Source organism: Trichechus manatus, unplaced genomic scaffold (genome assembly GCF_000243295.1).
Source record: "Trichechus manatus latirostris isolate Lorelei unplaced genomic scaffold, TriManLat1.0 scaffold00233, whole genome shotgun sequence".
In the NCBI taxonomy this organism is placed as follows: Eukaryota; Metazoa; Chordata; class Mammalia; order Sirenia; family Trichechidae; genus Trichechus; species Trichechus manatus.
This window is the reverse complement of record NW_004444169.1, coordinates 1,664,515-1,677,194: the sequence shown is the minus strand read 5'-3', so window position 1 is coordinate 1,677,194 and position 12,680 is coordinate 1,664,515. Positions and strand designations below refer to the sequence as shown.

General features: G+C 37.6%; 1 protein-coding gene across 1 annotated transcript in view; it reads left to right on the top strand.

Annotated features, from left to right (window-relative positions):
• WNK3 (WNK lysine deficient protein kinase 3) overlaps positions 1–12,680 on the top strand; it is a 312,303-nt gene that overhangs the window by 135,263 nt on the left and 164,360 nt on the right. Inside the window, exons 4-5 of the mRNA XM_004389125.2 lie at positions 9,896–10,068; positions 11,755–11,975. Coding sequence (XP_004389182.1) covers positions 9,896–10,068; positions 11,755–11,975 — 394 coding nt within the window. The remainder of the gene's footprint in view (positions 1–9,895; positions 10,069–11,754; positions 11,976–12,680) is intronic.

Below are 12,680 nucleotides of genomic sequence, written 5' to 3'. Positions count from 1 at the left end.
GTGCGTCAGGGTTGTATCCTTTCACCATACTTATTCAGTCTGTATGCTAATCAAGTAATCGGAGAAGCTGGACTATATGATGAAGTGTGTGGCATCAGGATTAAAGGGAAACTCATTAACAACCTGTAATATGCAGATGACACAACCATACTGAAAGTGAAGAGGACTTGAAGCATTTACTGATGAAGATCAAAGACCACAGTCTTCAGTATGGATTACACCTCAACATAAAGAAAACAAAAATCCTCACAACTGGACCAATAATGAACTTTATGATGAACGTAGAAAGACTGAAGCTGTCAAGGATTTCATTTTACTTGGCTCCACAATCAATACCCGTGGAAGCAGGAGTCAGGAAATCAAACAACACATGCTTTGGGCAAATCTGCTGCAAAAGATCTCTTTAAAGTGTTCAGAAGCAAAGATGTCATTTTAAGGACTAAGGTGGTGTTTTCAATCACCTCATATGCATGTGAAAGCTGGACATGAATAAGGAAGAATGAAGAAGAATTGATGTCTTTGAATTATGGTGTTGGCGAAGAATATTGACTATACCATGGACTTCCAGAAGACCAAACAAATCTGTCTTGGAAGGAGTACAGCCAGAAAACTCATTAGAAGCAAAGATTGTGAGACTCCTTCTCACATACTTTGGACATGTTATCAGGAGGGACCAGTCCCTGGAGAAGCACATAATACTTGATAAAGTAGAGGGTCAGCAAAAAAGAGGAAGACCCTCAATGAGGTGGATTGATACAGTGGCCGCAACAGTGGGCTCAAGCATAACAATGATTGTGAGGATGATGCAGGATTGGGCAGTGTTTTGTTCTGTTGTACATAGGGTCGCTATGAGTCGGGATCGACTCAACGGCACCTAACAACAACAACAACATGATGTATATTGTTTATCTTTAAAAACCTTATTTTTTATTTGAACCCTTCTCATATTTGCATCACCACTCAGGAATTATTTGTATATTTCTTTTGTCGTTTTAGTGGGATTTGGGAGAGGGTAGTTAATTTAATATGTTCAGTGAACCATCTTGAACTGGCAATCATACCAAATTTTTAACAGTCATATTTGAACTTATTTCTCTGTCAACATCAAAACTTAAATAGTCCTATCACTCTTTTCTCTCTTCTTGCACGAGACAAAAATTGTATTTTTTTATTCTTCCTTCCTTACTAATTAGGTTTTATTGAGGTAATCTGGAATTTTTATTTCACGTTGTTCTTTTTGCATTGTATATCTTCTATTTTAATGACTGTTTAGAAAATTCATTGAGGTTTACCAACTACATGGACAATAATTACTTAGGCTTAACTCTAAGTAAGCTTTATTAGGAATTTCTTACTGGTGTTTATTGTATTCCACACGTTCCTTTTTAACTAGGTTATTCTGCCAATTTTTTTTTTTTTTGGTGGAAGAATTTTTCTCTTTTTTTAAAATTATTTTTTTTATTGTGCTTTAAATGAAAGTTTACAGTTCAAGTTAGTTTCTTATACAAAAATTTATACACACATTGTCATGTGACCTTAGTTGTTTTCCCTATACTGTGACAGCACACTCCTCCATTTGTCCTCGAATTTCCCGTGTCCATTCAACGAGCTCCTGTCACTTTCTGCCTTCTCATTTCGCCTCTGGAAAGGAGTTGCCCATTTAGTCTCATGTATCTACCTGAGCTAAGAAGCACGCTCCTCACAGGTTATCATTTTATGTCTTATAGACCAGTCTAATCTTTGTCTGAAGAGTTGGCTTCGGGAATGGTTTTAGTTTTGGGCTAACAGAGAGTCCGGGGGCTATGTCTTCCAGGGCTCCTCCAGTCTCAGTCAGACCGTTAAGTCTGGTCTTTTCACTAGAATTTGAGTTCTGCACCCCACTTTTCTCCTGCTCCATCAGGAACTCTCTGTTGTGTTCCCTGTCAGGGCGGTCATTGGTGGTAGCCAGGCACCATCTAGGTCTTCTGGTCTCAGGCTAATGGAGTCTCTGGTTATGTGGCCCTTTCTTTCTCTGGGGCTAATATTTTTCTTGTGTCTGTTGTGTTCTTCATTCTCCTTTGCTCCAGGTGGGTTGGGACCAATTGATACCTTTAGATGGCCGTTTGCTAGCTTTTAAGACCCCAGATGCCACTCACCAAATTGGGATGCAGAACATTTTCTTAATAAACTTTGTTATACCAGTTGACCTAGATGTCCGCTGAAACCGTGGTCCCCAGACCTCTGCCCTGCTACTTTGTCCCTCAGAGTGTTTGGTTGTGTTCAGGAAACTTCTTAGCTTTTAGTTTAATCCAGTTGTACTGACTTCCCCTGTAGTGTGTATTGTCCTTCCCTTCAGATAATTCTTGTCTACTATCTAGTTAGTGAATACCCCTCTCCCTCCTTCCCTACACTTGTAACCATCAAAGAATGTTTTCTTCTGTGTTTAAACCTTTTCTTGAGTTCTTATAATAGTTGTCTTATACAATATTTGTACTTTTGCAAACTGACTAATTTCACCCAGCATAATGCCCTCCAGATTCCTCCATGTTATGTTTCACGGATTCATTGTTGTTCTTAATCATTGCGTAGTATTCCATTGTGTGAATATACCATAATTTGTTTATCCAGTCGTCCGTTGATGGACACGTAGGTTGTTTCCATGTTTTTACTACTGTGAACAGTGCTGCAATGAATATGGGTGTGCATATATCTATTCATGTGATGGCTCTTATTTCTGTAGGCTATATTCCAAGGAGTAGGATTTCTGGATCGTATGGTACTTCTATTTCTAGCTTTCTAAGGAAGTGCCAAATTGATTTTCAAAGTAGTTTTACCATTTTACCTTCCCACCAACAGTGTATAAGTATTCTAGTCTCTCTAGAACGTCTCCAACATTTATTGTTTTGTGTTTTTTGGATTAATGCTAGCCTTGTTTGAGTGAGATGGTATCTCATTGTAGTTTTGATTTGCATTTCTCTAATAGCTAATGATTGTGAGCATTTCCTCATGTGTCTGTCAGCCAACTGAATGTCTTCTTTGGAGAAGTGCCTGTTCATCTCCTTTGCCTATTTTTTAATTGGGTTATTTGTCTTTTTGTTGTTGAGGTTTTGCAGTATCATGTAGATTTTAGAGATTAGATGCTGATCGGATTTGTCACAGCCAAATTTTTTTTCCCAGTCTGTAGGTTGTCTTTTTACTCTTTTGGTAAAGTCTTTTGATGAGCATCAGTGTTTGATTTTTAGGAGCTACCAGTTATCTAGTTTCTTTTCTGGTGTTTGTGCATTGTTACTTGTGGTTTGTGTTCTGCTTATGTCATGTATTAGGGCTCCTAGCGTTGTCCCTATTTTTTTCTTCCATGATCTTTATTGTTTTAGATTTTATATTTACATCTTTGATCCATTTTGAGTTAGTTTTTGTGCATGGTGTGAGGTATGATTCTTTATTTTTCTTGCAGATGGATATCCAGTTATGCCAGCACCATTTGTTAAGGAGGCTGTCGTTTCCCCATTTAATGGACTTTGGGCTTTTGTGAATTCTCAGCTGCTCACAGGTGGATGAATTTACGTCTGGATTCTCAATTCTGTTCCATTGGTCTATGTATCTGTTGTAGCAGTAGCAGGCTGTTTTGACTACCGTGGCGGTATAATAGGTTCTAAAATCAGGTAGTGTGAGGCCTCCCACTTTGTTCTTCGTCTTCAGTAATGGCTTTACTTATCGGGGGCCTCTTCCCTTTCCATATGAAGTTGGTGATTTGTTTCTGCATCTCATTAAAAAATGCTGTTGGAATTTGGATTGGGATTGCATTGTATCTGTAGATCGCTTTAGGTAGAATAGACGTTTTCACAATGTTCAGTCTTCTTATCAATGAGCAAGGTATGTTTTTCCACTTACGTAGCTCCCGTTTGGTTTCTTGCAGTAGTGTCTTGTAGTTTTCTTTGTATAGGTCTGTTTCATCTCTGATTAGATTTATTCATAAGTATTTTTTCTTCTTGGGGGTATTATAAATGGTATTGATTTGGTGATTTCCTGTTTTGAAGTTCTCTTTGTGGTGTAGAGGAATCCAAGTGTTTTTGTATGTTTATCTTGTATCCTGATACTTTGCAGAAATCTTCTATTACTTCCATTAGTTTTCTTGTGGATTCTTTGGGGTTTTCTGTGTATAAGATCATATCATCTTCAAATAGAGATACTTTTGCTTCTTCCTTACCGATTTGGATGCCCTTTATTTCTTTTTCTGGCCTAATTGCTTTGGCTAAGACCTCCAGCTCAATGTTGAAGAAGAGTGGCGATAAAGGGCATCCTTGTGTGCTTCCTGTTCTCAAGGAGAATGCTTTCAGACTATCTCCATTTAGGATGATGTTGGCTGTTGGCTTTGTATAACCAAGAAAACCAAAACCACTGCTGTCGAGTCGATTCCGACTCATAGCGACCCTATAGGGCAGAGTAGAACTGCCCCGTAGAATTTCCAGGGAGTGCCTGGTGTATTCTTACTGCCGACCTTTTGGTTAGCAGATGTAGCTCTTAACCACTACGCCACCAGGATTGTATAGATGCCCTCAATTATGTTGAGGAAATACCCTTCTATTCCTATTTTGCTGAGATTTGTTGTCATGAATGGGTGTTGGAGTTTGTCAGATGCCTTTTCTTCATCAACAGATAAGATCATGTGGTTCTAGTCTTTTATTTATGTGATGGATTACATTAATTGTTTTTCTAATGTGGAACCATCCTTGCATGCCTTGTATGAATCCCACTTGGTCATGCTGAATTATTTTTTTGATATGTTGTTGAATTCTATTGGCTAGAATTTTGTTGAGGATTTTTGTGTTTGTATTCACGAGGAACATTGGTTTGTAATTTTCTTTTTTTGTGGTGTTTTTACCTGGTTTTGGTATCAGGGTTATGCTGGCTTCATAGAATGAGTTTGGGAGTATTCCATCCTTTTCTATACTCTGAAATACCTTTAGTAGTAATGGTGTTAACTCTTCTCTGAAAGTTTGGTAGAATTCTCCAGTGAAACCATCCAGACCAGGGTTTTTTTTTTTTTTGTTGGGAGTTTTTCAATTACGTTTTTAGTCTCTTCTTTTGTTATAGGTTTATTTTGTTGTTCTACCTCTGTTTATGTTAGTTTAGGTAGGTAGTGTGTTTCTAGAAATTTGTCCATTTCCTCTAGGTTTTCAAATTTGTTAGAGTACAATTTTCCATGGTATTCTGTTATGATTCTTTAAATTGCAGTTGGATCTGTTGTGATATCGCCCATCTAATTTCTTATATGAGTTATTTGCTTCCTCTCGAGTTTTTCTTATGTCAGTTTGGTCAGTGGTTTATCGATTTTGTTGATCTTTTCAAAGAACCAGCTTTTGGTCTGGTTAACTCTTTCAATTGTTTTTGTATTCTCTATATCATTTAATTCTGCTCTAATGTTTATTATTTGCTTTCTTCTCGTGTCCGAGGGCTCTTTTGCTGCTCTCTTTCTCTTTATTCGAGTTGTAGGGTGAATGTTTTGAATTTGGTGCTTTCTTCTTTTTGGATTTGTGCATTGATTGGTATAAATTCACCTCTAAGCACTGCTTTTGCTGTGTCCCAAAGGTTCTTTTAGGATGTGTTTTCATTCTCAGTTGAGTCTCTGAATTTCTTTATTGTGTTCTTAATTTCTTCTATAACCCAGTAGTTTTAGAGCAAGGTGTTGTTTAGTTTCCATGTGTTTGATTTGTTTTCCTTGCTTTTTCTTTTACTGATTTCTACTTTTATGGCTTTATAGTCAGAAAAGATGCTTTGTAATATTTCGATGCTTTGGATTCTGTTAAGGCTTGCTTTATGGCCAAACACGTGGTCTATTCTAGAGAATATTCCATGTGCATTGGAAAAGAAAGTATACTTGGCTGCTGTTGGGTGGAATGTTCTGTATATGTCTGTGAGATCACATTGGTTGATTATGGCATTTAGTTTTTCCATGTCTTTATTGAGCTTCTTTCTGGATGTTCTGTTCTTCACCAAAAGTGGTGTGTTGAAGTCTCCTGCTATTATTGTCGAGCTGTCTATCTCTCTTTTCAATGCTGTTAGAGTTTGTTTTATGTATTTTGGAGCCCTGTTGTTTTGTGCGTAAATATTTATTATAGTTATGTCCTCCTCATGTATTGACCATTTAATCATTATATAGTGTCCTTCCTTATCCTTTGTGGTGGATTTTGCTTTAAAGTCTATTTTGTCAGAGATTAATATTGCCACTCCTGCTCTTTTTTGAGTGTTGTTTGCTTGATATATGTTCTTCCATCCTTTGAGTTTTAGTTTGTTCATGTCTTTAAGTCTAAGGTGTGTCTCTTGTAGGCAGCATATAGATGGATTGTGTTTTTTTAATCCATTCTACCACTCTCTGTCTCTTTATTGGTGCATTTAGTCCATGTACATTCAGTGTAATTATTGATAGATATGAGTTTAGTGCTGTCATTTTGATGTCTTTTTTTTTTGTGTTGAGAGTTTCTTTGTTGCTCTTAATTTTCTGTGCTGAGTCATTTTTCTTTATGTACTTTCTTTTCATCTTTTTCATTGTTGTTGATTTTGTATTTGCTGAGTCTTTATGTTTTTCTTGTTTTTTATTTTGACATGTAGGATTGTTAGTTTTCTGTGTGGTTACTATAATATTTACCCCTCTTTTTCTAAGTTGAAACCACTCATTTTTTTATATCGCGTTGACTTCTTCTCCATATTAAAGATTTATGACTACATTATTTAGCCCCTCTTTTTTGTTTTAATGTTGTAATCTTTTACATATTGACATCTCTGTTTCCCTATTTTTAGTGTTTTAGCTTTGGTTTATTTTTGTGACTTCCCTGTCTGGGTTGATATCTGGTTGCTCTGTCCTGTGTTCTAGTCTTGAGTTGTTATCTGATATTATTGATTTTCTAACTGGAGGACTCCCTTTAGTATTTCTTATAATTTTGGTTTGTTTTTTGCAAATTACCTAAACTTCTGTTTATGTGGAAACGACCTAATTTCACCATCGTATTTGAGCGACAGTTTTGCTGTATATGTAATTCTTGGCTGGCAGTTTTTTTCCTTCAAGGCTTTATATACGTCATCCCATTTCCTTCTTGTCTGCATGGTTTCTGCTGAGTAGTCCGAGCTGAGTCTTATTCACTCTCCTTTGTATATAAGTTTTCATCTATCCCTAGCCACTCTTAAAATTCTCTCTTTCTCTTTGGTTTTGGCAAGTTTGATTATAATATGTCTTGGTGACTTTCTTTTGGGATCTACCTTATGTGGGGTTAGATGAGCATCTTGGGTAGATATCTTCTCATCTTTCTTGATATCAGGGAAGTTTTCTGCCAACAAATCTTCAACAATTCTCTCTGTATTTTCTGTTATCCTCCCTGTTCTGGTACTCCAGTCACTCGTAGGTTATTCCTGTTGATAGAGTCCCACATAATTCTTAGGGCTTCTTTACTTTTTAAAATTATTTTATCTGATTTTTCCTCAAATACGTTGGTTTCAAGGGCTTTATCTTCAGTCTCACTAATTCTGACTCCATTGCCTCAATTCTACTTCTGTGACTTTCTATTGAGTTGTCTAATTCTGAAATTTTACTGTTAATCTTCTTAATTTCTGTTTGCTGTCTCTCTATGGATTCTTGCAGCCTGTTAAATTGGTCATTATGCTATTTTATAATCGTCTTATGTTCCTCTATTGCTTTTTGTGTGATGCCCCTTGGCTTGGTCTGCATTTTGCTTGATCTCCTTCCTTATCTCTTGAAGAGTTCTGTATATTAATCTTTTGTATTCTACCTCTGGTAATTCCAAGAAACTCTCTTCTTCTGGAAGATTTCTTTGTTCTTTGTTTTAGGAGCTTGCTGAAGCCATCATGGTCTGTCTCTTTATGTGATTTGATAATGAGTGTTGTCTCCGAGCCATCAATAAGTTATTACAGTTATTTATTTTATGTTTGCTTACTGTGTCCTAGCTTCTTGTTTTATATTCCCAAATTGCCTGCTCTTGTGAGCTAGTTTGATTTTTGGCACCTTTGAAGCTCTAACGTCCTGTCACCATATGGTTAGATCTTTTACATGGTACGTGAGCTGAGGAGTCCATTTACTTTTCTTGTGTGGATTCAGCTCAGGTATCCAGGTAGTCGGTCACCAAGTGTGTGGAGTAAGCTCAGGTATCTGGCTGCAGTATAGGGTCACGCGCTTTGCAAGGCAAGGGGCTGACGGCTGCCCCTGAGTGTCTGGTACGATAGTGTGTGCCTGTTCCCTAGAGTGTGTAGGTGGGTGGAATTTGCAGCCGGACTATGGGTACACAATCTTGTTGGCTGTAAGAACTGGGAAGCACCGCTTACTCTTGGACCCTTGTCGTGGGTGGCTTGGTGGTGTAGGTGGAGTCATCAGTCCTCAGGCCCCTGATGTGGGTAGGTGAGGAACCTGCTTAATGGGCACAGTGGTGTCAAATGTCATGAACCTGCCACTCCACCATATAGCTGATACAATTGACATTAGGCTTCAGGTGTATACCCTGTTGTACTCTGCTAGTGAGGGCCTTCGCTGTTGAAATGGACCCACACAGGTCTATGCAGGGGTGAAAGGCACTCGAAGTCCATAGACCCTTTATGCCTGTTCCTCGGACAAGGAGCTGTGCCTACCCTGGGTTCCTGGCTTAGGGGAGCTGGCAGATTATTATTTCCTGTTTGTTAATTCGTTCCCTCTCCAAGGCCGGGAGAATGGTTCAGTGCGGGTGACGGGTCCTTCTGGCCCAGGGGACCCAGCATTCACTGAAGCCAGCCCAGGACCTGGTTCAGAGTGGAAAGGGGCAGGTAAATGGTAGAGGTTTTTCCCGAGGAGGGTGTTTTTTAATCTGTGTGGTAGGTTTGACGCATGTACTTATCTTTTGCCCATTGACTACTTCTTTTCACTGGTTCAGGAGGAGGCTTGAGTAGACTGTCTGCCGTTTGGTCTCCCCAGACATGGAAAACGTGTACCAAGTGCCACAGCTTGCCTCACGGCACACGCCAGCCAATCAGGCCTGCAGGGTGCCGGTTCCCACCGGGTCAGGTCTGGCGATCTCTCACTGCTTCTGAACCGTCTCTCCCTCCCCGTGCTGCTGTCTGATTCCTCAACTTTGCCTTTGATGTTCAGGGCTCCTAGATTGTCATATATAATCGATTTACTTGTCTTTTTAGATCTTTGTTGTAAGTGGGACCACAGGAAGCATCTGACTACTCTGCCATCTTGTCCGCACCTCCCTATTCTGCCAAATATTTATTGTAGTTCTTTGAGTAATGTTTTTAGAATGGAAGTGTGGTGGTATACTTTCTGTGCCCTTACTGTGAGAAATATGTGTGTATTTTTCCCTTAGAAACTGGATCCATATTTTGTCTGGGTTCAGAATTTAGGGTCACTGTCCCTCCTCAGAATTCTATAAAGATCGCTCCTTTGACTTCTAGAATTTAGTGTACCAGACCACAGGTCCAATGCGTATTTGAAGTTCTTTCACTGATTGGTAGCCTGAATTTTGTCTCGAAACCTGGAACATGTTTATTTTGACAATTCAGAAATTTAACGAGGGTGAATGTCTAGGTGTCTAACCTTTGATTATTCCTGCCTTTAGTTTATCGATCCTTTAGATGTGGAAACTCAGGGCTTTCTCAGGGAAAGTTTCTTTTCTCATCTATTTTGATTATTACTTTTTTGACAATTCATTTTGAGATACTGTTTTTCAAGGTATTGATTTATTATGCAAGTGGTTTTATAATATAGTTATGAAATGTAGCAACTGCTATATTGCTGTGTGAGATCAGTGCTTCTGTAGGTCTTGAAAAAAGAATTGACAGGTGATAATAAATTAATTAATAATTCACTCATTTGTGTCTTAGGAATGTGCCTGAGTGTTTCTATGACTTTAATTTGGAACTTACTCCTCCATTTCAGGACCGGAAGTTAACCAAAGCTGAGCAGCAAAGGTTCAAAGAAGAAGCAGAGATGTTAAAGGGTCTACAGCATCCCAATATAGTTCGATTTTATGATTCCTGGGAGTCTATATTAAAAGGAAAGAAATGTATTGTATTAGTGACTGAACTAATGACATCAGGAACCTTAAAGACGTAAGTAGACTGATAGTGCCAATGGAGTTTTATTCTGAAATTATTTTCAGAAGTCATGAGAGTTGTTTGTATAATATTATTTCATTAAAGAATTTGTAGAATCTGAATCTAGTGACTGTGTAGGTAAAAAAAAAAGTAGAATGTTAATGATGTTTGTTAGAAAATAGTGTTGAAAGATTAATATTTGTGGGATGTCATGAAATTTTAGGATTGGAAATGATATAGAGATAATGTAATGTCATTTTGTAAAACGCAAGGAAAGGTTGGGGAGTTGTCCAGGTTCACATATTTATGGAATTATAGTTTTTTGTTTTGTTTTTAGCTAAAATTTTTCATTCAGTGGTTTCATCGCTTATTTGTAAATATTAAATGTGAGACATGCATTTTCTATTTCCTAGCATGTTTGCAGTAAAATTTTACACAGCTAAATCCTCTGATGACTGTGTATAAGCAGTTGTTAGTTAATAGAGAAGACTTTTCTTTTTAAAACTGTGCTGCCATTCCATAAAAGGCCACTCTGATTAGAGTATATGTAGTCCCCAACTTACAATGGGATTCCATTCCTGTGACTCTGTCATAAGTCAGTTCTGATGTAAGTTGAATACCTCATTTTTTTTCTTTTTAGTTTGCATTATTCTTCCCTTTTATTATCAATATCTTTATAAATCTGATCTTTATTTGTCTTTGGGGGTTGGAAACATTACATATAAACTTACAGATGGATTTTAATACATACATACATACATTAAAAAATACACAAATCATTAAAATTTACTCCAACATTGAAGAAGAGTTGGAAGATGTTGGCATTTTGTCAGTTGCACTAATAATTCCACTTGTGGAAGATTCTGGATCATCTGCATTTTCCTTGGGAATAAGGATGGCATTTCTAGTCAGAAAATTAGTGAGAATTCTGTGTATGGTCCTTTTCTTTTTTTCCTGATGTATTTCACAGTAACATCTCATTTCTTACTGAATCTGCCTATCGACTTTAGCAAAGTGATCAGTAATTGTGTCCGTGTTTTTAAGCATCTGAATCCCCTGATTTAGTTTAGAAAAAACTCCAGCTAATCTTTTCACTATAAAATTTTTTAACAATTTTTCTCCTTCCTCTTCCCCATTATTTCTTTCATTCTCAGCATTTCTTTACTCTTCAAAATTCATTAAGTCATGATCTGTCAGTTCCCCTTCTTCATAATCTGTAAGCTGTTCCACATCAGCGATATCAAGTTCTAAATTCAGTGTTTTTGCATACGAATGATTTTTCCACCGATCTCTTCCATCGTATTTTCCTGATCAAATGCTTGGAGTGTGTTCACTTAACTCAGCAGTTTTTGCCATGTCCTCTGCCTGCATTTTCCTGTAACTTCCTCCCAGGAAGATGCAATGTTCCAGATACACTGACGGTCGTTAGTGCGGTTCATCATAACTTGAATACGTCATAAGCCAGGGACTACCTTTAATTCTTGTTTGGAATTTAAAATGTTAAACTTGCTAGGATGTGTTATCTAAGAATGAGGTCTTAAATTAAATTATTTTTTCCATAAAGAGAAATAGGAAATAACTCAGTGATAGCAATTGTAGTATATAAAATATCAGCTAGCTTTTGTGATTTACCCTAAGAGTGCTTTTACAGTAAGCTAGGTATAAGTTTATTTATCTGTGGTTTTTTGTTTCTTTGTGTAGGTACTTAAAACGATTTAAAGTCATGAAACCAAAGGTCTTAAGGAGCTGGTGCAGGCAAATTTTAAAGGGGTTGCAGTTCTTGCACACTAGGACTCCTCCTATTATTCACCGGGATCTGAAGTGTGACAATATTTTCATCACGGGACCCACTGGATCTGTGAAGATTGGTGATCTAGGACTAGCCACCTTAATGCGTACATCATTTGCTAAGAGTGTTATTGGTGATTAACATTTTATAGTTTATTGTTTGGGTGAAGATTGATTTGTCAATTCTATAGGTCTAGAAGAGGGATCAGGTCTCAATCTGGCCCGCCACCTGTTTTTGTAAATAAAATTTTATTGGAAAACAGCCACACTCATTATTTTACATATTGTCTATGGCTGCTTTTGCCCTACAATGACAGAGTTGAGTAGTTGTGTCAGAGACCATATGGCTTGCACAACCTAAAATATTTACTTTCTGGTCCTTTACAGAGAAAATGTGCTGGCCCCTTGCCTAGAATGAGGAGCCCTGGTGGCACAGTGGTTAAAGCACTCTGCTGCTAACCGAAAGGTCGCTGGTTTGAACCCGCCAGCTGCTCCACTGGAAAAAGATGTGGCAGTCTGCTTCCATAAAGATTTATAGCCTTGGAAACCCTATGGGGCAATTCTATTCGGTTCTATAGTGTCACTATGAGTTGGAATCGAGTCGACGACAACTGGTTTGGTTTGGCCTAGAATGTGAATTTGCTTTGAAATATCTATTTTATATTGAGTTATTTCAGAGATATCTAGTGTATTTCTTTTTTGGGATATATTTAAGATTGTTGAAAGTTTCTGAGGATTTAAGAAAGATGGTTTAGTAATTTAATTTGGAAAAATTTGAATAGCTAAAAAGGAAGATTTTAGTAATCTTGAATATTACAAATTGTAGTATAGCAGTAAGG